The 25,808-nt window shown below is 51.1% G+C and overlaps 10 protein-coding genes across 10 annotated transcripts; 5 read left to right on the forward strand and 5 right to left on the reverse strand.

Moving 5' to 3' along the window:
• Positions 1 to 144: 144 nt before the first annotated feature.
• On the forward strand, positions 145 to 747 carry PSV08DRAFT_350991 (uncharacterized protein; the record flags this gene model as incomplete). Its single annotated transcript, XM_014225981.1, has 1 exon — positions 145 to 747. One exon carries the CDS (start codon positions 145 to 147, stop codon positions 745 to 747), a length of 603 nt encoding a protein of 200 aa, XP_014081456.1.
• A 318-nt stretch (positions 748 to 1,065) lies between these two features.
• PSV08DRAFT_389577 (E1-E2 ATPase-domain-containing protein) lies at positions 1,066 to 4,307 on the reverse strand (the record flags this gene model as incomplete). The annotated part of the gene is made up of 3 exons (XM_014225982.2): positions 1,066 to 1,250; positions 1,299 to 1,620; positions 1,693 to 4,307. The coding sequence occupies 3 exons, from the start codon at positions 4,305 to 4,307 to the stop codon at positions 1,101 to 1,103; spliced, it is 3,087 nt and encodes a 1,028-aa protein (XP_014081457.1). The 3' UTR covers positions 1,066 to 1,100.
• Positions 4,308 to 6,101: 1,794 nt separating this feature from the next.
• Positions 6,102 to 7,913, reverse strand: PSV08DRAFT_389583 (glycoside hydrolase). Its single transcript, XM_014225983.2, has 4 exons — positions 7,784 to 7,913; positions 7,460 to 7,736; positions 7,195 to 7,406; positions 6,102 to 7,129 (listed from the first exon to the last, which is right to left on the reverse strand). The coding sequence occupies exons 1-4, from the start codon at positions 7,880 to 7,882 to the stop codon at positions 6,182 to 6,184; spliced, it is 1,536 nt and encodes a 511-aa protein (XP_014081458.1). The 5' UTR covers positions 7,883 to 7,913; the 3' UTR covers positions 6,102 to 6,181.
• A 136-nt stretch (positions 7,914 to 8,049) lies between these two features.
• On the reverse strand, positions 8,050 to 9,837 carry PSV08DRAFT_222247 (fungal-specific transcription factor domain-containing protein; the record flags this gene model as incomplete). Its single annotated transcript, XM_014225984.1, has 2 exons — positions 8,050 to 9,746; positions 9,806 to 9,837. 2 exons carry the CDS (start codon positions 9,835 to 9,837, stop codon positions 8,180 to 8,182), a joined length of 1,599 nt encoding a protein of 532 aa, XP_014081459.1. The 3' UTR covers positions 8,050 to 8,179.
• A 505-nt stretch (positions 9,838 to 10,342) lies between these two features.
• On the forward strand, positions 10,343 to 12,339 carry PSV08DRAFT_201513 (general substrate transporter). Its single transcript, XM_014225985.2, has 4 exons — positions 10,343 to 10,738; positions 10,790 to 11,021; positions 11,071 to 11,768; positions 11,819 to 12,339. Exons 1-4 carry the CDS (start codon positions 10,418 to 10,420, stop codon positions 12,215 to 12,217), a joined length of 1,650 nt encoding a protein of 549 aa, XP_014081460.1. The 5' UTR covers positions 10,343 to 10,417; the 3' UTR covers positions 12,218 to 12,339.
• Positions 12,340 to 12,635: 296 nt separating this feature from the next.
• PSV08DRAFT_293826 (uncharacterized protein) lies at positions 12,636 to 13,785 on the forward strand. The gene has a single exon (XM_014225986.2). It carries the CDS (start codon positions 12,705 to 12,707, stop codon positions 13,587 to 13,589), a length of 885 nt encoding a protein of 294 aa, XP_014081461.1. The 5' UTR covers positions 12,636 to 12,704; the 3' UTR covers positions 13,590 to 13,785.
• A 230-nt stretch (positions 13,786 to 14,015) lies between these two features.
• Positions 14,016 to 14,803, reverse strand: PSV08DRAFT_350996 (WSC domain-containing protein; the record flags this gene model as incomplete). Its single annotated transcript, XM_014225987.2, has 2 exons — positions 14,016 to 14,647; positions 14,716 to 14,803. The coding sequence occupies 2 exons, from the start codon at positions 14,801 to 14,803 to the stop codon at positions 14,016 to 14,018; spliced, it is 720 nt and encodes a 239-aa protein (XP_014081462.2).
• Positions 14,804 to 16,747: 1,944 nt separating this feature from the next.
• Positions 16,748 to 18,376, forward strand: PSV08DRAFT_179128 (peptidase S8/S53 domain-containing protein; the record flags this gene model as incomplete). The annotated part of the gene is made up of 2 exons (XM_014225989.1): positions 16,748 to 17,089; positions 17,288 to 18,376. The coding sequence occupies 2 exons, from the start codon at positions 16,748 to 16,750 to the stop codon at positions 18,374 to 18,376; spliced, it is 1,431 nt and encodes a 476-aa protein (XP_014081464.1).
• A 1,393-nt stretch (positions 18,377 to 19,769) lies between these two features.
• PSV08DRAFT_389595 (glycoside hydrolase) lies at positions 19,770 to 20,901 on the forward strand (the record flags this gene model as incomplete). Its single annotated transcript, XM_014225990.1, has 2 exons — positions 19,770 to 20,136; positions 20,192 to 20,901. 2 exons carry the CDS (start codon positions 19,770 to 19,772, stop codon positions 20,899 to 20,901), a joined length of 1,077 nt encoding a protein of 358 aa, XP_014081465.1.
• A 1,638-nt stretch (positions 20,902 to 22,539) lies between these two features.
• Positions 22,540 to 24,765, reverse strand: PSV08DRAFT_222253 (uncharacterized protein; the record flags this gene model as incomplete). Its single annotated transcript, XM_014225991.1, has 1 exon — positions 22,540 to 24,765. One exon carries the CDS (start codon positions 24,763 to 24,765, stop codon positions 22,540 to 22,542), a length of 2,226 nt encoding a protein of 741 aa, XP_014081466.1.
• Positions 24,766 to 25,808: the final 1,043 nt, after the last annotated feature.

Raw genomic sequence — 25,808 nt, forward strand, 5'->3', positions numbered from 1 at the left:
CTCAAAGCAACAGATCCCTTCAGGCAAACAAAAGCAAGGAATCGGATTCCAGTAGGTGACAAAACATGGCCGGGTGTCCAATGCTCATTGTACCATTACTAATTCCCATAACAGCCTGCAAACAACACCACAGCTAGCATCGCTATGGGTAACAAGGGCGAAACTACCGCCATGGACTCTAGAAGTCCTAAGGGCAATTCTTCTATCTGGCGGTTGCTCCACGTCCTCAAGCACGCCACCAAGAACCGACAAACCGACACAGACTCCTTGAAAAGCAAAGCCAGCGACCTGCCTTCTATGCCCAGCACACCTCAAAGCAGCAGCACCGAGGGCAACACAGTGCCCACCCGATTCAATGTGGATGAGTTCAGAATGCGCGCTCTACGCAGCAACACATTTTCAGCTGTGCCCCCAAATTCCAACCCAGTCATTGCATCAGAGTCTACCCGCCAAACCCTCTCCAGTGTTCCCCAGAACGTCGCATCCAAGAATGATTCCCAGGCATCCGTTGCCCCCAGCAGTACCGACACCCCTACAGCTTCTAAACCTCAAAAGAGCCGCAAGTCACGCAAGCCCGCCATGATCACTCCTGAACTCATGCAGCAGATCCAAATCTCCAACAAGAAGCGCAGTGGCGGTGCTCTGCGGGATAATGGTGAGCTTCGCAAGAAGAATCTGGGAACTGCGACTGTGACGAATAGAGCCAAGGCTGTTGTCGCTAGCCCTCTTCGGTGGTCAGAGGAGTAGACAATGAGGTCAAGGGTGTTTGAAAATTAGAGGGGAAAAATCAAGGGAGAAATTGCTTCAGGGTGGCGATGAGGGCTTATATTTGCTGACGAAGTGGCGTATATGGTCAGCCCCTCTTTCTTTCTAGCCACTGTATCAGTGGTTGGGGAACAAACTGATGGTGTAATCTTTGTGCTGTATCACTCGATATTATAATTCAATAATACCCTACTACCATTTACTAGAACTTCCCCAAGGCATCCCCATCCCAGATACATCTATCATCCAACAGCACGCGGGTAATTTGCAAGTCTACGTTCCTAAAAATAACTTGATTGAGCACAACCCACGACTTTGAACCATGTACTGACTTATCAACCTGTCTCAACACCACCACTACCCTCACGCCGCACTCTAAACCCCACACCCGGCAACCGACTCCTCAACAACAACGAACTACAAACCACACTAACACTGCTCAGCGCCATAGCCAAAGCAGCCCACACCGGATCAAGCTTAACATGCTTCTCCCCCGTATGCCCCATCGCCATCCCAGCATGCATCTCCATCACTTCCCCCTTCCCACCCCCTCCTCCAGTGGTAGTAATCGGATACAGCACTCCGGCCGCAATCGGCATAGCCACCATATTGTACACAAGCGCCCAGCCGAAATTAAAATAAACGCGTCGAAACACCACCCGCGAGAGATCCAACAGCGTCAAGATGGTAGTAAGCCGACTGTTGATCAGGATAAAGGACGAAGAGCTCAATGCAATATCCGAGCCCGATCCGATTGCGATGGATAAATCGGCGGTGGAGAGGGCAGGCGCATCGTTGATGCCGTCGCCCACCATGGCTATTGTTGCGCGTTTCTGTGTCCTATTGCTGCTCCTACTTCCCGTTCTGGCCTTGAAGGCGGCGAAGAAAGAAAAGGGGAGACAAGAAGAGCGTTTGGGCGGTTTACACAGCGTCTGCTGGAGGTATTTTATTTTCTGTGCTTTCTGCTCTGGTAGCACGCCGGCGATGATGTTGGAGGACGGGATGCCGATTTGGGCGCCAACGGCGTTGGCGGTGGTGGGGTTGTCGCCGGAGAGCATCCAGGTGGATATGCCGCGGGCGTGTAGGGCGGCGATGACGCTGTGGGCTTCGGGGCGGAGGGCGTCGGCGATGGAGAAGGCGCAGGCGAGGTGCCAGGTTGGAGCTGGGAGGGTTTCGGTGAGTGCGGTGGAGAGGCTTTCGCTGGAGGAGTGGGAGGGGAGGAGGGTGCATGGGGGCATGAAGAGGGCTGCGAGGGCGATGGAGTCGCCGCGGGATTGCCAGGTTGAGAGGAGGGTGGCGGTGGAGGGGGGGATGGGGACGGAGTGGTCGGTCATGAAGGCTTCGTTGCCTACGATGGCGGTGATGTCTTGTCCGTCGACTCGGAAAGTGCCTTTTAGGCCTTTTCCTGGTACTTCGTCGATGTCGACTACTGTCGGCGTGATGTGGTCTTCTCTGTTGCAAAAAGAGACGAGTGCACGAGCAATGGGATGGTTGCTGTTTTGCTCAAGAGCCTTGACAAGACCCAGTACCAATGAGCTGTTCTGATCTCCAGAGAGCTGATGGTTCGTCACTGCTGGATCACCGCCTTGAGTAAGGGTACCTGTCTTGTCGAAAACGATACAGTCAAGTGAACTGGCTTCCTGAAACGCCTCACCTCCGCCTCGGACGAGTATACCGTGCTTTGCAGCTAGGCCACCCCCGACGAAGAGCGCAGTTGGAGCTGCGAGGCCGATACCGCAGGGACAGGCGATAACGAAGACGGCGATGGCGAATCGAAGAGACCAGAGTTCCCATCCGCCAGCACCCTCATTCTTCCAGTCATTTGGAATAGCTCCCGTCTTACCGAGAATCAGCCAAACCAGCCAAGTCGTGATTGCAACAGAAATGACAAACGGTACAAAATGTGAAGTGATAACGTCCGCCGCCCTCTCAACGGGTGCACGTCGAGACTGACCCTCGCGCACAGCATTGATGATCTGATCCAGCATCGACATCCCTTCAATACTCGTAATCTTAGTCTGAACAGGAGACCCCTTGTTCATCGTACCCGAGTACACCGTATCACCCTCTACTTTCTTCACCGGGCGGGACTCCCCCGTCAAACTCGACTCATCAAAACTCGAACTTCCCTCTACAATCTCGCCGTCAAACGGCGGCGACGCACCATGGTGGACTCGAACTACGTCCCCAATTTCAAGCAGATCGGTAGGGATTTTGTCGTCTCCTTGTTCAGAGTCCACAAGGATGGCTTCACTGGGACGCAGTTTCCCCAGCGACGTAACCGCATCCCCCGTCTTCGCCTTGCTATATGCTTCCAAGAAGCGCCCAATAAGCAAAAACATGGTCAGAAAGACGACGGCATCGAAATACGAATCGTGCATTGAGCCGTGCGACATTTCCGTAGCTGCCAGCGCGAGTTCTGCAATGGATGCAAGATACGCAATTGTAGTGCCAAGCGAGATGAGCATATTCATGCTTCCGAATCTTGTAAAGCGATGCAGAATCGGTGTTCGGCTTCCCGGTCGCCACAAAGCTTTTATTTCCTTGATTGCGCGCCGGTGGAAGGTGTCCGCTGCGAAGAAATAGACGGGTGTTGCGAGAATGAAGAGGGCCCAGCTTAGTCTCGTGACATTGCCTGCCCACATGGGCTGCATGAGGTACTTGCGGATGGGGTTCTCGGCGCTGATTAGGCTCATGAAGACGATTCCCAAAATGAATGTGGGGATGGCGATGATGACGCAGAGTGTGAGCCGGAGGAGGGTTCGTTTGCGTTCTTGTGCGTGCATTTGGCGTGCACGTTCCTCGATCGTGGGCGGGTGAAATATTGAGGGGGTGAAGACTGGGTGTAGGTTGGAAATAGTGGAGATGATGTGCCGTATTGTGAAGGTAGGGGGGGCCGGTACATATCGAATGTGTAGGATTGGGTTTTCGAGGGATATAGGGGGGTCTTCGAGTACGAACGTTTGCTTATCTGCAAAGGCTTCCTGGAGTCCTTGTATGATATTCGACGGGCAATGTTCGCAGAACATACCATCGATACGTACCGCAATTGTTCGTTCAATTGCTTGGATTGCTGGTGTATCGTCCAGGATAACGTGGTCAAGTGTGGCCGTATACCCAACATCTTCAATGATTTCTTCGATCTCTGAGAGATGTTCCTTTCCGGTAAAAACGATGGTTGCACTGTTTGAAACTAGATTGACGTCGATCGACTTGATCCAGGCATGCGGTTCCAGTGCCTGAGTCACGTTGCCGACACATGACGAACAAGTTAGACCACCGAGTAAATAAGTCGCACGCCAAAGCTCCGTTTTTTGTTTCGATGGTTTTGGCTCTGACGCCGTATCTTGAACTTCCTCCAACTTCTCTACTTCGACATCGAAGCCACAGTCTTCAATCGTCTCCACAAGCTCGTCACACTTTGATTTTCCAGCGAAGACAACCACTCCGCTGTTTGTAAGGAGGTTAATGTTGACTGATTGGACCCACGCGTGTGCTTCAACGGCGTGCGTGATGGCAGACACACAGGAGCTGCATGTCATTCCAGTGATGGCGAGTGTAACCTTGTACGTCGTGGTAGCACCTGGAAACTCGACGGCGATAAAATCCTCAGACACAGGCGTTTTCAGTTCGGGCGATGAATCGTCAACCATACTCGTTCTACCGAAGGTTGTGATGGATGAGTGAGGTCCACATGTTGGTGCATTTGCGCTGTGTACACTAAACGCGCCTTGCTCTTTCTTCAACTCCTCGCATTGTGCCAAGGGTTCTTCTTTCTCTTTCATTGCGTATTCCGAGTCGCCGGACCCTTTAGCGTACTACGACCAGTAACTCACAGCACGCTTCAAGATGGCGTGCTATTCCCCACTATTGCTCTCACCCTCCGAGTTCCTATCCTCGACTAGATATCTGGTCGCTTTGTTATTTGAGAGGCGCTGTGAATTTGGGATCTGTCGATTCCTAATGCATCAGTAATTTCGTCAACATCAAGCGACGTGTTATGGCGCAGTGTACTACAAGAGATAAAGTAAAGACTATGGTCAGAAGAATGCCATGGCAAAGAAGTGAGACAGGTGATGAGAAGGACTAAATAGGCAGGCATGGCAACGGAGCCTTCTTATTTGGTCCAACGAACTTGACTGATCAACCCACACATTCAAGACTTAACATCGGGTTCGAGCATTGTTTGTAAGGCTAGGGCTGCACTAGTCCACATGTAGGTGGTGATGCACGCGCTCGTGTCACGGAGGATGCATCGTGTCAAGATGCCGAGTCGGACAGTGTTGAGCGATGGTTCATTAGGTCATTATGCGTCCAACCAAGAACATGTTCTGGCTGAACATTTTGTAATCATGTTGATTCAAGGTCAGCCAGCATGGTAAGGCTAAGCTTGTGCCCATTAGTGGTGCTAATGCGCCGCGAAAAAGCAGTTCAGTCAGCGTTTCAACTCGGTGGTTTGTTCCGCATAATCTTGGGGAAGCTATCCGAGAAAAAGAACAACCAGTCGTAGATCTCAAAAAGTTGTTGACTGCATGAACCTGCATGAGTTCCTTGTAGCTCTCGCGGCATGTTAAAATTACATCCGAAGGACTTTTCCTCAACGAGGAAATTTGATGTGCTTTTATCTCAGGGCATCTACTCTTCTTTCAACCCGCATTAAGAAGTTGGGCATTTCTTTTGGCCAGCACAAGATCACATAATGAACATTGCGATGTCCCTTTTTAAATCCACACGCAAACAACTAGGTGTAAGCAAAGGGGAACAAAAAGGGCATCTCTTCGAAAGAGACCGGAAAGAGCAATCAACAACGAGCGATCACCAGTCAAAGCAGATGGGTCAGTTGCGATGGTCACAGGTAGCTAGCAATCAAAGAAGCGAGAGCAATCAAAACACTTTAAATATATAGTACTAAAGTTGAACATCTCGTCATAGCCGTGTTTGACCTATCAGTATGATGTTACGCGAATGCTGTGCGACACTGACACGTACACCCAAGAGGAATGAGTATATAGTAGGGCGTAAACCAATACCAATCCCTGAGGAGCTACTCAACTTTCAGATAAAAGAAAATGAACTTTGGCACTGGGCGATATCTCACTCGGGCCGGTGATGTTAAGAGGATTGCTATTTGCTTGGTCTTGAGTATCGTGCCAATCATCTTGTCGAGGTTTAATTTGTACGTAAGCTCAAACTGGGATCAAATCTGTTTTGCCATTGGTCTCCATACGTAAGTCGCGGAGCGAGCGTCGTTATTTCCTATCTAAGAACGCCAAGTAAAGGATAATCGGGTACACGGAAATGGAAAGTGATGCAACTCTATAGTCTAATGTAGAAAGCTCACAGTCATCTGATGCATCGAGTTTCATAACAATGAAACATGCAAAGAGTGAGTTGTAGGATAAGATGGCCTGCTGTTCTACAGCTCATCCTTTTCCTTTTCCTCGACGTCGACGTCGTCTCTTGAGATGCTTTTCGCCTCGAAAGTATCTCCTTTCTTTGCAACTCTTCGCAATCGAAAGACTCGCGCAGCGTGACTCTTTACGTCCGCTTTTAGTAACCCGCCGGCTCGGGCTACGCCAATCTTCTCACCGAACAGTCGCGGATCTTCTTGTGCAAGACCAGTAGCGTAAGGAATTTCGGTGGCATTGTACCAGTTCGCCTTCGATAGTACTGCTTGCTTCTCTGAACTTGTCTTTGCCCCAAGTATCTGTTCAGCTGTCTTCTCAGACATGCGATGCGCCCAAAGATCATGGATGTCCCAGTCGTACTTGTTATGTGGTGCTGAGCCTCCAGGTCCGTAGGGGATGAAAATCTCCGCAAGTGAGACACTCATCTCAATGTCTTTTCCACCAGCATTCAGGAGAATCACGACTTCATCGCCATTGTGCAAATGTCCAGCCCACACGTGCGTCTCACCGACGCCCCACTCGTCTTTGGCGACGCCCTCGGTATCGCGTCGGACTCGCGTTACACTTCTACCATGAGGGTCTTGGCTCAGCGCGATGATGGCGGGATTGTTGATAATGGTAAGCGCAGAAGCTGGCATATCGCGCAGGTCGTTACCAAGGAACAATGGAGATTTAAGGGCTGCCCAAAGCGCAAAGTGTGCTTTGTACTCTTCGTCGGTCATACCACCCTGTCCGACTTCGAGCATATCGAGGTCACTCCAGCCACCAGGAATGCTACGGTCTGCAAATGGCGCGACCTTGTTAAGAATAAAGAGTACCGAGCAGTGGGTACCTGGTGCTACACAATTGACATCACCTGGCGCCACGGTGTTGCAGCCACAGAGATCGTCGGGTCGTGTAAATGAATCATAGATGTCGCCTGTAATGCGCCAAGAGTTCGAAATAGACATCCCCCACTATCGTCAAAAATTAGTACACGCTCGTTTTGGCACCAAGCATGCAGAAGCGCGATGTATCTTACTGTATGAACCAGGTCTTCACCCCAATTGCAAAGATTGAACAAGATGTTCCGCCCTGTTGCTTTCAGGGCGTCTGCCATGGTCTTGAAACGATTGAATGATACCGACGGAGTACCAACGCGGCCCATGTGATAGCAGCTGTCATACTTCAGCATGTCCACTCCCCATCCAGCAAAACTCTTCGCGTCATCAATTTCGTGGTCGAGCGAGCCGGCTACTTGGTTTTAGTATGACAATATGGGATGGGTGATGGGGAGGTTGTCATACCGAACCTCGCGCAAGTCATTTCGCCAGCACTACTGTACATTCCAAACTTGAGATTGCGGTCATGAAGATGGTTCGAAATTGACTTTAAGCCATTGGGAAACTTGTCCAGTGCCGGCTGAAGTTTTCCGTCCTTATCGCGGCCCTTGGGGTTTTGCCAGCAATCATCCAGGACGACGTAGTTATAACCCAGGTCTCGCAGGCCCAAGTCGATGATCTGGGCCGAGGTTGTGAGAAGCAGGTTTTCGGAAACATCGCATCCAAACGCGTTCCAATTGTTCTTTTGAAATCAGCAAGTGAATCAGATAATGGTCAGAAACATCATACCCAACCCATTGGCGGTGTGATAGCAAGGCCATTGTTTACGGCAGCTGCGATGTTGGCTAGAGCCGTGACGACGAGGATGCTGCTATATGAGGGAGGCATGTTGGAGAATTGGTATTGTCTCTCCAACAATGCAGACCAGATTAGCAAGTTGAGCAGACTTAAATGGCTACACCTCCCATCAGTGAACGCGAATCTTTCTACTAGATTACCAAAGTTGAAACTCCGATGTGGGGGTGCTCCGCACGTGTCTGGGAAAACTGATGGGTTTTCCGCCGCTAACGTTACCGAAGCATTTCATCCCCGCCTTTCGTATCAATTGGATCCTGGGACCTAGACTTGGCTCAAATTCATACCATTGCCACACATTCGGCGTGGTAGAGGAAGTCTTTTTCGTCTTTATAGGGATAGACCTGAGTAGCAAGAGAGCGGTGACTGCTTGCTCAATGCCAGCAGCGCCTCGTACTCAGGATCATGGTCTCTCGGTTCAAGCTCCATATGAGGGGCAAACTGGACTAGAAAGCGTAACAGCCACCGATCGAGTACAAAACTGGTTTCTTTGCTTCGAAGACATGTCTGGTGGAACGCTCGAAGACGACTCATAGCACTATCCACACTAGGCCAATATGCGCGCAACCGGAGCAAAATCTCAAAGTTGCGCTCCAGTCTTGCTTTTGAAATTCGTATCTCTGCTTCATCAGCGGAAAAGAGGAGGGTATGGATCTGCACAGTAGATGCAATGACGAGGACGTGTGACACTGCCGGGTACATGACTTCGCTACCAGGTGTCGCTTGTGAACGATACACCAGTGAGCAAAGCCGCGCAGCATGCTGTTTGCATGCGTCTGCATATCGCCCAGACTCTGCTGACGCCTCAGTCGACAGGGATAGAAACTGGTAATTCAGGAGTTGACCATAATGGTAATATCCTAGATACACGGCCACAAACATACGCCCATGACCCCGTGAGGCAAAGTACTTGAAGTTGTCCGGCGTGTCACGCAAATGTTGCGGGAGGTTTTCGAGCCAGACGTCCAAGTCACGTGACAACTCGCGCATGCCCTTCTCCAGTGGCAAGCCTTCGAGGTGGTCTGACACGCATGTGCGATTGAAATCAATGATCTTGGACAGGATCCTGTTGAGTTTCACCATTTCAGCCATGAGAGGAGAGGATACAGATGTCGGATCGATGCACCCGTGTTCCGAATCGGTGCCCATAGACGAGAAAGGAAACTCGTCAACTGGCAGAGGCACAGCGATATCAAATGGCATTATGCGCGGCAATCGGACTGCAGTTGAAGACCAAACATCGACCATACATATGGTCCACCATATCCTTATGTTGACTTCACGCTCTATTAGGCTGGCAACTGGTCGGCTTGGCAAGTCGAGGGCGAGACACATGCGCCCAGCCATGCTGTAATAGATATTCTCGACATCGGTCTGGCCGTTGGCGGCAGCGTATGCGCCTAGAAGCAGGCAGACTTGAACGGTGGTGGGGTGCAGATGACGGATGTTAAGCAATTCCTCACTTCGTATCCGGTAGGGTTCGCCCCGTTCCCTCGGGTCTATTCCATGGAATGCTTGGTTGGTTGAAAATCGTGCCGAGAGAGCGAACATTGCAAGAAGCACAATTGCCGGGACTCGGTCATGCATGACATCTTGGAGGAAGGATACGCGATGGTACATGGAGTGGAACTGATCGTGAATGTAGTCGAAATACAAATCGACTAGCTCCCGCCTCAACGCAAGAGGCGGCAGGTCTGGTTCGGTGTGCCTTGGTGGAGGTGCATCATGGTTCTGGGGAAGCTGTGGAGGCGAATTGAGCGATTGCAGCCTAGCCTTGCGCCTTGCATAGTACCCGCCTTCTGGGGGGCCTTGGATACACTGTTGGCCATGTGACGAGCAGTACTCACACACCGCATCCACGCCTTGTGTCGGATAGATGCATTTGCGACGACGCGCCCTGTGACAGCGTCAGCATGAGTGTGTGGCTTGAAGACGCCAATGTAGTCGAGGGCTTACCGGCAAACTGTACAGGCAGACGGTTTGCGCATGGCGTGTCAAGAGCAGCCAAGTCTGGCAACCATGTCTGGGGTAAGGAAAGCGGAGAACTGACGGAAAAGTCGCTGGTGTGAATGAAGACAGTGGCTGGCCACGACTCGCGACAACCTCGGAGCGGGTGAGGCCAGAACAGGAAACTGGTCCGCCAAGCGCAAACACGTGCCATTCCCTCTGCTAGCGGCGGTTTACTGGCGGAAAAGTCTCTCTCCTGGGCAACGGACTGGGCAAGTCTCGTCGGCGCTGCTTATTGGACAGTGCGCTCACCAGAATACTCCATCTTGTCCCCACGAGCACGTTGTATCAACTTCTCCCCATGGTTTTCCCCGCAAGTAGATCTGGCCATGCCCCTCTCGGCCACTACCGAGCACCTGGGCCAACCATTCCCTCGGACTAGCCTTCTCTTATGGCACGACTCTAGCCCAAATCTTAACGCCTGTAGCCATGCTCTCGGTCGCTCTATATATCTACGCCTCGGCCCCATTCAAATCTTTTCTCACTCCAGTCTCCATCACCAACCCTCAATCCCCTGGGACAACTCTGTGTGTCTTGCCCGATCCTCGAGCCTGAACCACCATGGCTTCCGTGGAGAAGACCGAGGCCCAAGTGGCTGAGAATGTCACCTCTCACGCCTCCAATCCCGCCGACGACACCAGCGCCGCCATCAGCAATGAGCAAAACATGACTGTTCGCCAGGCCCTGCGCTTTTGGTCCAAGGCCATTGTCTTCTCCTTCATCATCTCGCTCTGCGTCGTCATGGAAGGATACGATACGAGCTTGATGAACAAGTTCTTCGCCTTCACTCCCTTTCGCAACCGGTTCGGCGACCAGGTCGACGTTGATGGCAACAAGCTGGTCTCTTCGCGATGGCAGACTATCATTCTCAACGGAACTCAGGTGCGAACCTCGCTTCAACCATCAACACTATCAACTAACATGATTTGGTAGGTTGGATGCATCCTTGGTCTCATCATCAACGGCTACATCACAGAATGGATCGGATACAAAAAAACCATGATTGGCAGCATGGTCTTCATGATCGGTGCCGTCTTCATTCCATTCTTCTCTACTGGCCTGGAAATGTTCCTTGTAGGTGGCATCATCCAAGGTCTCCCCTGGGGTGTTTTCCAGACACTTGCCATTTCGTATGCTGCGGATCTTTGTCCCTTGCAACTCAGAGGTATGTGAACCAAAGGCACCGAACAAAATACGGTACTGACTGATATTAGGATACATGACATCGTGGATCAACATGTGCTGGGTTATCGGTGGTCTTCTCTCCACTGGTATCCTCACTGGTCTGATGAAGAACGCGACACAGTGGGGCTACCGTGTTCCTTTTGCCCTCCAGTGGATCTGGCCGATTCCAATCATTGCCGCTACCCTCCTTGCACCCGAATCGCCATGGTGGCTCGTCAGACAGGGCCGTATCGACGAGGCCAAGGACGCAATCCGCAAGATTACCACCCCTACCGAAGGCGTCAAGTTCGATCTGGATGCACACGTTGAGATGATGATTGTTACCGACCAGTACGAGAAGCAGGTTGGAGCAGGAACCAACTACTGGCATTTGTTCCGCGGCAGTGACTTACACCGAACTGAGGTTAGCGCCATGGCATTTATGACCCAAGCTTTATGCGGTGTTCCTTTTATGGGGTTTGGGACGCAGTTCATGCTCGGTGTTGGTCTTAGTGAAGACGATTCGTTCCATCTCACCATCGGTCAGGATTGCTTGGGTCTAGTTGGTTGCTTCATCGCCTGGTGGATCATGACGCGTTTTGGCCGACGACCCATTTACCTCGTCGGTCTCACCTCTATCTTCCTCATCCTTCTAATTGTTGGATTTCTCGGCCTCGCACCGCAGTCGAACAAGAGCGCTGGTCTGGCCGGAGGTATTCTGATTATCCTCATGATTTTCTGCTTCCAGGTATGTTTTTCCGGCTGTGATTTCCATCCTATTTTCTCTAACATGACTAGCTTTCCCTCGGACCCATCTGCTATTCCCTCGCTGCCGAAATTCCTTCTTCACGTCTCAGGGTAAAGACCGTCGCTCTCTCCCGTGCATCTTACAACTCTATCGTCTTCGTCACCAACACCATCATGCCCAAGATGGTTGGTAAGAATGACTGGAACTGGGGTGCCAAAGGCGGATTCTTCTGGGCTGGCATTGCACTGCTCTTCATTGTATGGGGTTATTTCCGTCTTCCTGAGCCCAAGGGCTTCACATACTCTGAGCTCGACGTCATGTTTGAGCACAGGGTTTCGGCGCGCAGGTTCACTCGTGAAGTAGCAGACTCCCTGAAGCCTGCTCTCAGGGATACTGCGTTGCAGTTTGAAAAGCAGAACAACATCGAGCGAGTCGAGTCGCGCGCATAACTTGATGACTGCTTAAGCCGTTACGATGTAATGTTGGTAATAGAGAAGAGACTATTACTCCTCTGTAAGTCTGTAGTTTAGCGGAATAATGCCCTTGATCACTATGAATCTATTATAAGACACATCAGTGAAAAAGTATCGAATCAGGTGAATTTGAAACACGCCTTTACATCGGGCAAAGGTTACTTGGTTGACAGCGTAAGTAGGGGCAGAGGGGCGGTGGCAAAGCTCGGGATTATGTAAGCTATCTGGTTTCAATACATTGTGTGCCCACCTTGAGCAGCAATCACAGCCTCGCATCGGCTCCCCATACTATTATTACAAAGCTTTTGATCCATCCGAAGTTTGACCGAACAAAACGCCCTACTCGCCCCTCCTACTTACGCTGTCAACCAGGTAGCTAGCTAGTAAGCCCCTTGACCAACATCTCACCACGCGCACAAACCGTCAAAATACAGCAAAAAATTGATCTATTTCGCTTTCCAATATGATGCCTACCAGCTACGACGCCACTCATATCGATAAGACAGCCTTACAGCCAAATTACTATACGATCGAGTCGGAGTACGATACTGATGGGTCGGTTTGGGTGGGAGTCGATTCTAATAAGGATATTGGTAACACTGCGGAGCTTGATGGTTCTAGCGAACCAGCTGCTGCGAATTTACTAGCAGCTAGTTCAATAGAGCCATCTGGTCCCGCTGCGTCGAGCAGCGCTGCCTCCCATCCCCAGCCCGCGCAGCACCCTCGCGCAGATGAGTATAGGCCTCGTCGGATCCGTCACGGCGAGCTTCGTGGTATCGGTGAATACAATCTCGATAATCTGTGGGAGCTATCAAGCCGTGATCGTGATCATGCTCCGCCTCCAGAGGCGTTATACGACTCTCACCAACAGGCAAAGGAGGCGGTATTAGCGTGGGGTCGGGCCCACGGCGTCGCCTATCGATCATATGGTTGGACTGACCGAAGGCATGTACGGGAGCGTATAGTTTGTACCCGGCAAGGCACCGTACCCGTCCGGAAACCCACTGAGCGGCCAAGAACAAGGATGGGTGCTACCTCTCAAAAAACTAACTGTAAGATGGGATTCTGGTTGGTTGCAGAAGACTATACCAATCTAGATACCTGTCAGTGGAGAGTAAAATGGATGGAGGGGAGAAAAAGCTTTACTCACAATCACCCTCCGGTGAAGGATACGTCTGCGATCGCGATGTATCGTCGGGCTAGCCGGGCGGTGATCCCAGAGGAGAGGCTGAAGGCGATACGGGCGACTTCGCGGGGAGCGAACCAGGCGCTGCAAATGGTGCGGAGTGAGTTTCCAGGGGTTATAATAACGCGGCAGGATATCAAGAACCAATTCTTGAAGTTATAAAACAAGTGCCCAGCCATCTTATTACAATGCTAACTCCATACAAGTTGTGATTGCGCGCCACTAATGCCGACCCCTGCTTACCGCATGGTCGAATAACCTTTGCCTTTACATCGGTTACTCTTGATAGCGTACTCTAAAGAAGCTTACAACACTTTGGGACTAGATCTAGATCAATGTTACGCATTCGCTAATCAAACGAGCCAATCAAATGCACTTGCAAAGAATCTCAGACAGCATGCGTCTACCTATGCATATTACAGCACAAGCACCCCACTTCGATCAATTTCAACAATCTACATATGTCTACAAAAAACATCCCTGCATACCAACCCCATTACCTCTTCCTTCTCTCTCTCCAGCCATTCAATCCCACCATACCCCAAACCAGACACCCAAGTCTAACTAGAACACTTCTCCATCCACCCTTTACTTGGAATAAATAGATATCTTCCAGCTCCCTCCACATTTCTGCGCGGAATTGCCCGCGCACGGTATAGAGCATTGATTATGACTAACAAGTTCAGCAGGGACATGGAATGTATCACCGCACCAGCACTCCTTGCCATCTCCCAGAGCATAGTAGAGGTAATCCTTGCAGATAGCCGAGCATTTCTGCACCGTCATACTGGAATCAACAGTAATTTTCTCGTGGATGACTCGGCTTTTGCTCTCGACGTAGCAGCCCTGGTAACGGAATGCCCGCGCCCGGCGCTTATTCTCTTCGGCGAGCATGGCGTCGTACTTGGCTTGCTGTTGCCTCTTTATGACTAACTCGGCGTTTGCCGCGTTGAGCTGGTTCGTCAGCGTTTCCTCACGTGCATTGCACGATCTGGTTTGTTCGCTGAGATGGGCAACGGTTTCTTGCTCGCGCACAAGATTGGTGGCGAGTTCTTGCTCGCGCAAGAGACAGGCTTCCTTCTCACTCTGACATTCGGGGGAAGCACCCGGACCAGAACCGGGAATCGAAAGGGCTTGGTTGAATGTTATGCCGTTGGTGCAGGTGCAAGAGCAATCTGGTACGTCTGAAGGACTGGCGCATGAAACGGATGGTATCGCGCCTGGTTTTTGGACGTGTGAGCTTTACTGGTAGGCTCTAAGGGTAGAACGTTTTTTCTCGTTTACTTACCGTTTTGGCACTGGAACGAATTCTGAATGTCGACACTATATGCTGCAGCGCAGAGAGTGGAAAGGAGAATAGCCAGGGAAGACCGCATTGTGTGCTTGTAAAGAGTCTTGATTGTGCTTGTAAAGAGTCCTGATGGGATAAGGATTGTCCCTTCCATCTCTTCGCTCTTATGTTCGCTCTGCTAAAACAAATGTACTTTGATCAACGAGAAAAAAGCATTGAATGCAGAATCAAGGTACTATTACTTATTGTATCTTTTCTTTTCTGATTCAGCACAAGTTTTGGACAGTTGGTAAGTTGTGCAGTAAAAACCAATCCTTTAGAAGCTTGGATTCCCCAAGTGGCTGATCCTTCGCTGCTTCCTATTGTCATCTCCTCTGACTTTTTGGAGGCTTGAGGTCCTTTTTCGATCTATGCCTATTTTGTGTGATGAGAAATCCATAACAAAGCTACCAAGCACGTACATGATGGAAGATTCTTCTCTCGGTGCGCCAAAAGGCTTCTCGAGCATGATCAAGAAGGCGGTGACGTTTGCTTTACGACCAAGCGCTAATTAGTTCAGCATGCAAAACCGCTGCGCTATGGTAGCTTCTGATGTATCTCGCTCATACTTGCTTTTGCGGAAAATTCTAAAAGAGGATAACCACAGAGCAAGGTGGGAGGAACCGTAGTTCCTTAGGATGACATTTCTGAAGTGTGCGGAGAAATCTTCTTTGGTCCGCTGGTGATATTCCAGCCCAAACAGATTCTTTGTCAGGCCCGGCATTCACATGCGAAATGGAACCCTACTGTCTTGGGCGGCTATATAGCATTTCTTTTTGAAATGTGTCGGTCTGAACATGAAGTCATATGGATGCATGCAGGAAAAGTATACTCGATATCTACGGTCAATGCTTCTTTCGAGCTAGCAAGCTGTTCAAGGAACCTAAGAGTGTAGTTATGAAGTTGGGGTGTTAGTTACGTTATACTAGACTGCTTTCTTTTCAGAGCATTGGCGCCACCCCATACCCTTCTCTGATAGTGGGCACTAGTGTCTTCATTTCTTTTGGATTTATACATGTCACCATGCGAGGAGATCGACGGGTAGTATCCAATATATGTTGAATAAGAAAATCCCGTACAACACACTACTCTTACATCCCATTGTGCCAAAGCCGTACAGACTTTTGAACTCCATTATATTACAATACAAAGATTGTTCAGAGAACTACTCTTACACATTTCAAATAGCTGCATTGTAATATCGAGACGATAAAACTGATTGAGGATGCATAGTTCAACGTGTAATGGTCCGGGTAGACCGAGATCTAAGGCTGTACCTGTGCCTTGGTTAAGCAGCATATCCATAATGGGACCGAGAATAGCGGTTGGGATGGGAAACGTTTGCCGATCATGTAAGAAAGATGGACCGTGTGTGTAGTCGTATGGAAGTTTTGACTAGACCCTCCCAGTATACAAACACTTGAGTCGGCCTGATCACCGTAAGCGCTCAATCATGTTAGCTGCATTTAGAGTGTTAGTAGAGTTTGAGCTTAGCATAATAGACTGCTTCAAATAAGCACAATTACAAAATCGATATTCCGAGAGTAAATCTTTTGATAGGAAGCATGATGACTTGAAAAAGCTAATGATTCACATTGTCTAGCTTAGCATCTCAACACAACGCTTCCTGCCATAAAATCATTTGCTTGTCGGTAAATACTTTACTTCTTTGCCCCGACATCGACCAAATCGGACTGCAGCGTAAAAACTGTTGTTTTTCCTTTTTTTAAGGTCAGCGCATGCGTTAGGCATGAACCAGATGCAGGATCATAAAACCAATACCAGTAAGTGCGTCATGCCTTTTTCTGAACCGGAGCTGTATTCGGCCATGGTAAATATGTAAACGGGTTGACAATTCCCAGTGGCTTAAATACAAGAGCCCATTCATACATACTTATCGTACCTCCCTCCTATTACCTATTTCTCTTTTTCTCTCAACACTCTTCGTCTGATCTTCTGTGGTGCTCACCGCACACGCTGAATCAATATCATGAGATACACTCTACTCTCTGCGCTATCGGCTTTGGCCGTGGCGTCGCCGACGCATACAGCGACTACTGGCAACAACATAGCCCCACTTCTATCATCAGACTCAGAGGCTGCAGTGCCTGATAAATACATTGTTGTCTTCAAGAAGGATATCGAAGACCCCTCTGAGCACTTTGACTGGCTGCAGAGCATCCAACCCAACAGCGAGGATCGCATGGAGCTTCGAAAGCGCTCTGGCGACGTTTTTACCGGTCTCAAGCATACATATGAGATGTCTGGCTTCATGGGATACTCTGGTCATTTCGATGAAGAGACCATCAAGTCAATTCAGCGTCACTCTGATGTACGTTTTATCCACGTTTTTCCGCTGGTGTGCAGTATCAATGCGACGAATCTGCAACACTTGTTGGACGACGGTGATGTAGTGCTTAGTTCCCAATCATGGCAACAACCAGGCCACACTAAACAACTCGTCACCATATCAATTGGCTCTATCTCGTTTGCTACATATACATAGTGCTTGACACTAACGTTTTGATAGATTGAATACATCGAACGCGACTCTGAAGTCTATCTCGACGGAAACGACCCTGAGATTCACAACCTTGCCGGCGACGTGCCTATGGTTCAGAAAAATGCTTCCTGGGGCCTTGCTCGTATCTCTCAGCGTAATGCTTTAAAGACGGAAACATACAATGACCATCTATATGCTGCTAACGGAGGTGCGGGTGTTGACGTCTATGTCATCGACTCCGGCACCAACATTGAGCACGTTGACTTCGAGGGTCGGGCAACATGGCTCAAGACGGTCTTGGATAAATCGCCCGATCAAGATACTGGTGGTCATGGCACGCACTGCTCTGGTACTCTTGTTGGCAAGAGGCATGGTGTTGCCAAGAAGGCAAATCTCTATTCCATCAAGGTCTTTGGCGGCGGAATCACAACCACGACTGCTGATATTATTAAAGGTATTCAATACGCGGTCCAATCACACGAGTCGGCCGTCAAAAGCGGAAAAAAGGGCTTCAAAGGCAGTGTTGTCAATATGAGTTTATCATCCTCGGGCTATTCTCACGCAGAGAAACAAGCTATCGATGCTGCTATACGTAGTGGCCTCCATTTTGCTGTCGCTGCTGGCAACCAGAACACGGATGCATGCACGAGATCTCCCGCCGCCTATGACAACGTAATTACCGTTGGTTCATCGAATCTACAAGAACGGCGCGTTTCCAGCTCCAACTATGGCAAGTGTGTCGACATCTTTGCCCCTGGAGACAGGATTCTATCTACTTTCATTGGTACCAAGTATGCTACTGCTGTTAGGACAGGAACCTCTATGGCTGCTCCTCATGTTGCTGGTCTTGTTGCCTACATGCTCTCTCTTCAGCCTGACAAGAGCTCTGGTTATGCTGGGATTGATATCACACCTCAAAAGCTCAAAGCCAATATACTCGCTATTGGTACCGTTGGCGCCCTTTCAGGCCTCCCCAACGAAACAAAGAATCTCTTGTTGTGGAACGGAGGTGGCTCTTCTAACTTGACTGAAATTATTGGGCGTGGTGGCTACATTGTCAAGAAACCCGGCAGTGTGGGTGGATCTGAATTCAGGAGCTCGGTCCTCTCTCTTTAGAAGACGATTACAAGATAGCTGGCTTCGAGTGCACAGCTACATTTGCGGGTCTACATTTCGTTTCATCGATGGCTGTGTAGCTTATCTGTAACTATCTTGACATGGGAAACGGTATGCATTCACAGTCTCCATACAGACGGACACTTTTGTTGTGCAAAGCATCTAGACTTTATTGTCCCAAAGAACACAGCCTGACTTTTTGATCCATGATGAGTACTCGGACGGTGGATAATGGCCCCCTCGCCACCCGACTGGCGCCCTTGATTTGCGAGAGCTATACCGGCCCTACTAATGACCAGGAATGGAAGCTAGGACCTGCAGGTGCATTCATTAAAAGCTACATAAAGTCTCAATGATCAATGCTACAACGAGCACAGCTGACGTAGTAACACCACGTGCATGCCAAGCACAAGGGCCAAGGCATCTTTCCAGAAACATGCACCGAGCTGCCTTGGTGTGTGCTTCCTTTACATACAGCAGCGCTCATGACCATGCCCAGATTGTTAACCACCGGATGAAGTGCGGTTCGCGGTACTATAGTTTTTCCGTCTTGAGATGCTTCGTGATTCCCCGGCTTCTCCCATCGGCCCGGTCGCCCAAACATGGACGCGGGCAATGGAGGCTGCAACCACACTGCACAGCAGAGTTGCTGACGATGAATTCTAACGTTGGAGAGCACCAGCAACGCCAACGCTTCTGTTTCTCGCAACCAGCTTGGTGTTTCATCTAGAGCAATTGGGGCGAGTTGTGAGCCGCGCGACAAATGACACTACGAATAACAACAGAAGGCTAAAGTGCATAATGTGGGTCACTAGCAGGGGAGGCAGTCAAACTAACACAACCCCAGGTTGCTCAATATCCAGACAAAGTGCCGTGTAGCAGCCTCTACGGCTTTTCATATTGCTCTCGAACCGATGAGCCGGGCGTGGATACCGTTCTTACAGTCGAAACATTCCACCTACCAAGATACAGGGCAGCGTCTGATTGCATCATACAAGAAACTCCCATCCAATTACCTCAGTGTGATCAACTCAGCGTAAAGAAGATTTCTTGACCTTGTACAATAGCAGGAATTGAATGCTTTCCCACCAACCAATCTTTTCAGATGATAACAGCCTGAACATGTTAGCGCATCACACGCAGACACGCTAAACAGAGGACAATAGTGCTTAGAAGAGAAACAAGCACGCCAGCAAAGCCGGAAAAACTATCGAGTGGAAACCATGATTATATTACCCCATCTGCAAAAAGACTAATCCCCAGACCCACATGGGCATACCCCAGCTTTTCGTGCCCCGGGCAATCGACTACCGAGTATATAAAGGATCGCCAAATTGCTTTCTATCGACGTGAAAGTTGCATCATCGCCTACTGGAACAAGAACAACGTAGCGATGCGCTCTTTTCTTCTCGCCGGCGCTGCCTTTGCAGCCTCAGTTCTAGCCCGCAGTCTCCCTCTGTATGAGCACGCTGCTCTTGAGACGCGCCAGAACACCGGCGGTCTGCCCAACACCTTCACCTGGTCATCCAGCGGCGTCCTCGTGTCGCCCAAGCAGGACAGCCGTCAAATCCAGGGTATCAAGGACCCGACGATTATCCAGAACAATGGTGTATACCATGTCTTTGCCAGCACGGCCAAGGAAGCGGGATACAACCTAGTCTACTTCAACTTTACCGACTTCAGCAGGGCCAACCAGGCGCCATTCTTCTACCTCGACCAGTCAGGTATCGGCACAGGTTACCGTGCTGCTCCTCAAGTCTGTACGTGTTTCCCTTTTTTACCCCCCCTTCCCTACGTGACACTAACTTCTAAAAGTCTACTTCGCCCCCCAGAAGCTCTGGTACCTCATCTACCAAAACGGCAATGCAGCATACAGCACCAACCCCGACATTTCCAACCCACGAGGCTGGACCGCCCCGCAAGTCTTCTACCCCAACGGAACCCCCCAGACGATCCAAAACGGCCTAGGAACGACCGGCTACTGGGTCGACATGTGGGTAATCTGCGACACGGCCCTCTGCCACCTGTACTCATCCGACGACAACGGCGGCCTATACCGCAGCCAAACGCCCGTCTCGCAATTCCCACGCGGCATGAACGAGCCCGTGGTAACGCTCAAGGCCAACAAAAACGACCTCTTTGAAGCCTCGACCGTGTACAACATTGTAAACACCAGCACCTACCTCCTCATGGTCGAATGCATCGGCTCCGGCAACTCCCCCGGCGGCCTGCGCTACTTCCGCTCCTGGACCACCCAGTCCCTCACCAGCGACAAGTGGACTCCCCTTGCCGCATCCCAGCAAACCCCTTTCCTCGGCGCCGCTAACACCCAGTTCCCCGCCGGCCGCTGGTCCCAGAGCTTGTCCCACGGCGAGCTCGTTCGCACAAATGTAGACCAGAGGCTCCAGATTCGCCCCTGTGAAATGAGGTACCTCTACCAGGGTATCGATCCTAATGCTACGGGCACTTACAATGCCCTGCCCTGGAAACTCGCCCTTGCAACCCAGACAAACTCCAAGTGTTAGATGCGGAAGAGAGTGTGGGATGTGAAAGAATGCGGGGGGGGGGGGGGGAGGGGAGTTGCGTGTGTGTATATATGTACTAGTTTGCCCAGTTGAGGCAAAATGAAATAAACTGTTCCATATCTTCTATCTTGTTTACCCCCCCCCCCCCCCCCCCCCCCCTCCCTTTTTTTTGTCCATTTGTGTGTTTGTCATGTTGCAAAAACATGCTCGGGTTGTTACACCTTATCAAAATCTTTCACGATTTCTAAAGTCAAGTCTTGTTGGGTTATATCCTGGTTTCTTCTGAAAAAGTGGGCTAGTTAGATACAGTTGTTGTTGTTGTTGTTTTTTGAGGAGGGGACTCGGAATTTCGTCGCAGTGTAAATCCAGGCAAGGCAGAGAGAGAGAGATAGAGAACATTTTTCATGGTGTTGTTCTCGTTTTTTTTTAAGAGAGGGAAAAGATTTGAGCTTTTCATCTTCCGGGATTCTTTAGCATTAACTAGGGTAAAAAGAACTTTTTCTTTGGTGGCCTAAAGAAAACACGCACTGATTCCATGTACAAGTAACATCAAAATCACCCAAAAGACACAAGAAAGGTATTTGGCAAGAAGATTGTGACCAGTTATAGTCATCTGAAATCTTCCTCTTTGGTATTTCCTACATACAAGACAGGGAAAAAAAAAGGGAAGTAAGTCACAAAGCACCGTTTTCACGCGGTAACCTTATCGTACGGTCCCCTAAACCCGACCCAATCCAACCTATGCCACACACGCACAGTAAAGTGTTCATGTTTTTCCACCTTCCCCCGCGCCAGACAATGACAATCCGATGATACAAGGAAAATTTCAAGCCAAGTTCCTCTTTCCATTGTCGACGCCCCCTAGTTCACACCAACAAGGGAGTATAGCTAGGTATTTCCACCAGAGCTCTCTCCCCAGTTTGGGTATTAGATTTTAACATACAAGGCAAAAGAAACAAAAGGGGGAAAGGATGATTTTTCTCGAAGCCTTTTCCCCATGCCTTTTTTGAAAACACAAGGAAAAGTAGAAAAGGTCCCATGGACCGAAACGATGCAACAGTGGTATAAACAAAGGAAAAAAAACAGTAAGGAAATAAGAGATTAGGAAAAGGAGAACGAAAAGAGAGAGAGAAGACAAGCGCAAGGAAAAAAAACAGAGAGCAAAAACAGGTATGTTCAAGGTATCAAAGAGGGATATTTCGAACTTAATGTCATGTGGCGAATGAATATTTCAAACATTCATACACATACACACAGGTATAGTAAGTAAGATGCAGCATGTTTTCAAGCCACGAAATAGGTGTTCAAGCCCAAGCACCAGGCAAGGTTCGTTCATGAATATAACAAGAGGAGGAAAAAAAGGTAAGGAAAAAAGAGAAGTGAAAGGAAAAAAACGAGATGAAAAACATTTTGGAAACCAATAGCGACAAGGCAGAGTAGAGACACCGGGGGGGTTGTCGCGAAAACACACATGCCCCTCAAAGTATGAAAGACTAAAAATCAGACAAACCCGAGTCGCTACGCCTAGACGCCGTCGCCAAACGCATATGAAAATAGTCGTGGACACATTTACAAGGTATAGTGCGAGGAGGTGGTGGAGGAGGAGGAGGAGGAGGAGGGTGGGTGGAGAGAAGATAATCAAGACGAAGTCCCAACGCTCTTCTTGCGGCCGAAGATGGCACGGGTCCTGCTCTTGTCGCGAGTTTTCTTCTCAGAGTGGTCCTTGGTGGTAGAGCGGCCGGATCGGACTGAGCGCGCGTCCGAGGCAGAGGAACCGTCGTCCATGTATTTGTCCTTGTAGATCCAACTGTTGCCAACCATGCTGACACCCTTGGCCTCGGCTGCTCGGTAGAATTTGGCAGCCATCTTCATGTTCTTTCTGCAGCCAACACCTTCAGCATAGCAGTAGCCGGCTTCGACGAGAGCATCTGCGTCGCCCCAGTTACCGGCAATCTCGTAGCAGCGGAGAGCAAGCGACTTATCCTGGGCGCATCCCCAGCCGTTGCCATAGCATTTGCCAAGCTCGTAGATGGCTACTGCATACTGGGCGCGGTGCTTCTTCTTCTTCAACTGATCAGTGGGCTGGCCGTTCTTCGTCTGATCTTCGTCGTCGGCGATTTCCAGATGTCCAGAGTCGACGGCGCGTCGCAGCCACTGCAGTGCTTCGGCCTTGTTCTCACGCATTCCCCAGCCGTGTCGGCAGGCCAGGCCATACCAGAACATGGCTTCGGGAAGACCAGCGCGGGCTGCAAGACGGAGATGGTAGGTGGATTTCAGGAGCTCGCCTGCTTCGTGAAGTTCGATACCCATGTCGCAATGCTGTTGGGGAGTCAAGTCGTTAGTAGAGCCGGCAGTTCGAGGGCGGATTGTGCTGTTGCTAGATGTAAGAGAGGGTGCGCCGTGGTTAAAAGAACGCGGCGGCGACTCAGGTGAGGGTGGCCGGGCCTGCGCCTGGTTGGCTTGTTTGGGCTGATCCCACTTAATCTGGCTGTTGAGGAAGTCCTCAACGCCGACAGACCGACGATCGACAGGCCTGCCGCGAGGAAGGTTGAACTTGGTATAAGTGTACGATGGTGCCGGATTGTTAGTGAAATCGCCCGATCGTCGAAAGTCCTCGCTAGCCATGCTCACGGGTGTGTGGACGGTCTCGTTGACGTAGTTTGCAAGGGGTGCATCGTTTGAATCTTGTTGTTGGAGTTGATTATCAAAAGAGGGTCTCATGTACGCACTGTCGTCCGACGCCTGGCGCGACGGTCCATCGGTGGACCTGACATCCAGCGATGGACGCGAGCCTCCACGACTCATGGGTCTTGAGAAGTTGTAGGCTGGGCGTGGGAGGTTTGCGCTGCCGACAGAATAATCAGATGCTGCCGATGGTGATCGAGACATGTTGTGTGTCGCGGCAGGAGCGACGGGGGAATGGGCTCTAGACACGCTGGAGCTGGGAGACAGGTTACGGCTCTGGTGCAGAGAGTCGTATGATCCGCTCAACGACATGTCTTCGACCTCACCGTAGCAGTCACCCTGTACAGACCTGACGCTGGGCGACAGGTGTGGGGAGCGATTGGAGCGCAAAGAGCTGGACAATCGAGGTGGGTGCAGATTGGATCGGTTGTGCGGCGACTGGTGTTGCGAGTCACCGGATGGCTTTCTTTGCGGGCTCAGGAACATTTGCGAGGTTGGAGCCGGGACATTGGGAGTGACGGGTGTGGCTTCGCGGAGTCCAAACTGAGGCTCGACAGATTCGGGCGAGTGGGACCTGGGAAGATCAAAGTAGCCGCGGGGTGGAGTGGCAGGACTGGCCTCTGCGATAGTGGCCATGGGGCTCTGCAGAGGGCCGACGGCATACTGGGGGTCTAACTCATCGTTGCCGAACTGAGGGTAGTGGGACTTGTGCCTCTCCATGACTTCCTGACGCGGAGACGGCTCGGGCCGTGGGGACTTGAATGGACCCGCATCTTCGTTGGGCGAGTTGACGGTCGAGTTTGAGAGAGAGGAAAAGTATCCAGGGCGGTTGCCAAACTCATTCTGGATGGTGAGAGGGGCCAATCGGCTGAGGCGACGGCCGGTCTTGTCCTGCTGCTCGAAGCGCTTTGCGAGCAGTCTGCCCTGGAGGGCAAGGGCGTCGAGGGGAGAGAGAGCGGGGGGCGCTTCGCCAGTGCGTGGGCTCGGTAGGTCAGATATGAGCGACAGATTGCTCATGCTGGCGCTGGCGCTGGCGATGTTGCCGAAGCCAGAGCTGCTGTTGTTGGTGTTTGCGTAAAAGTCGGCGTTGTTGGAGGAGGTGGTGGTGGTGGTGGTGGAAGGGTCAAACGACTGGGAGCGGAGGTCGAGGCCGCCCGGGCGCTGCTGCCGGTTCGCCATGGTATGTATGTAAAGGCGGGAAGGAGTGAGCAGTGAGCAAAGGGCAGGCAATTCAGCAGGGGTGGTGCATGGAATCGGCAGCAACGGGCTGGTGAGGCCGGGCTGTCATACGCGCCGCCTCGAACCGGGCAAACCTAATAGGCAGTCTTGCGGCAGGCGGGCGATGGCAATGGCAATGTCGATGGCGATGACGACGGCGGCGGCTGTGCCTGCAGGGGAGGAGGAGCAGAGGGATGTGACGCGATCATGGACGGGCAGGACGAGAGGGCTCAGCGGGAGCAGCGCGAAGGAGCGGATACGACGGCGGCAGGCGTCGAGAAAGACCGGGCGGGAGGCGAGGGTGGTCTGGAGAGTCGGGGCGAGGGTGGGTATTGTAGTGCAAGTAGGGTATCTGGCAGTCGTTGCAGGGCAATAATAGCAATAGCCAAACCTACACCTCCTGAAACCCGCGGTGGAGGCCGGTGCGAGCGTGGGAGCCAAGGCCGTCACCAATTGGGCGCGCTACTACGACTCGGCCCTGCATCGACAACGGTGTGGTCTCTGCGCCACCGCCGCCCTATACGCCCCTCAGTATTGGCATGTCGCGCCGCCTTCCCTATTGCTGCATGGCCACGGCAGTGTGCGTGGGCTGTAGGCAGGCAGTGTGCAGTCGGCCGCCGTCGATACGACCGGAGCGTCATGATGCTATTCTTTGCACCGCATGCCGTCCCATGGCAGTTAATCCACTGCCTAGGTACTTGCACTACCATGACCACGGCCACCACGGCCACCACGGCCGCCACCCTCAGGCCCCCATGCCACAGCACACAGTCTCACTCATGGCCAAACGCCCACCACCACACCTGCGACACAACACCCACGGCTGCGGCTGCCTCGTTTCACTAGCACCACGCGCAGTCGCCCTCGTCGGCTCGCGGCCGCTTTGGGCCACGGCCGCCAATAATCGTTAGCACTGCAGAAAATGCCGTCGTCGCACGCTCGCTGCCGCTGCTCATTTGCTCCCGCGCACCCGGCCACCATGTCACGGTCCAGAACCTTTTTGC

The sequence above is a fragment of the Bipolaris maydis genome (genome assembly GCF_028858645.1).
Source record: "Bipolaris maydis strain C4 unplaced genomic scaffold PSV08scaffold_6, whole genome shotgun sequence".
In the NCBI taxonomy this organism is placed as follows: Eukaryota; Fungi; Ascomycota; class Dothideomycetes; order Pleosporales; family Pleosporaceae; genus Bipolaris; species Bipolaris maydis.

Bases quoted from the DNA above. Each gene is read 5' to 3' on its own strand.
- PSV08DRAFT_201513 (XM_014225985.2), top strand. From the start codon at position 10,418: ATGGCTTCCGTGGAGAAGACCGAGGCCCAAGTGGCTGAGAATGTCACC. The intron at 10,739-10,789 runs GTGCGAACCTCG...ATGATTTGGTAG, and splicing joins TCATTCTCAACGGAACTCAG to GTTGGATGCATCCTTGGTCT. The intron at 11,022-11,070 runs GTATGTGAACCA...GACTGATATTAG, and splicing joins TTGTCCCTTGCAACTCAGAG to GATACATGACATCGTGGATC.
- PSV08DRAFT_293826 (XM_014225986.2), top strand. From the start codon at position 12,705: ATGATGCCTACCAGCTACGACGCCACTCATATCGATAAGACAGCCTTA.
- PSV08DRAFT_389583 (XM_014225983.2), bottom strand. From the start codon at position 7,882: ATGCCTCCCTCATATAGCAGCATCCTCGTCGTCACGGCTCTAGCCAAC. The intron at 7,737-7,783 runs GTATGATGTTTC...TGATTTCAAAAG, and splicing joins TCACACCGCCAATGGGTTGG to AACAATTGGAACGCGTTTGG. The intron at 7,130-7,194 runs GTAAGATACATC...TTTTGACGATAG, and splicing joins GTGAAGACCTGGTTCATACA to TGGGGGATGTCTATTTCGAA.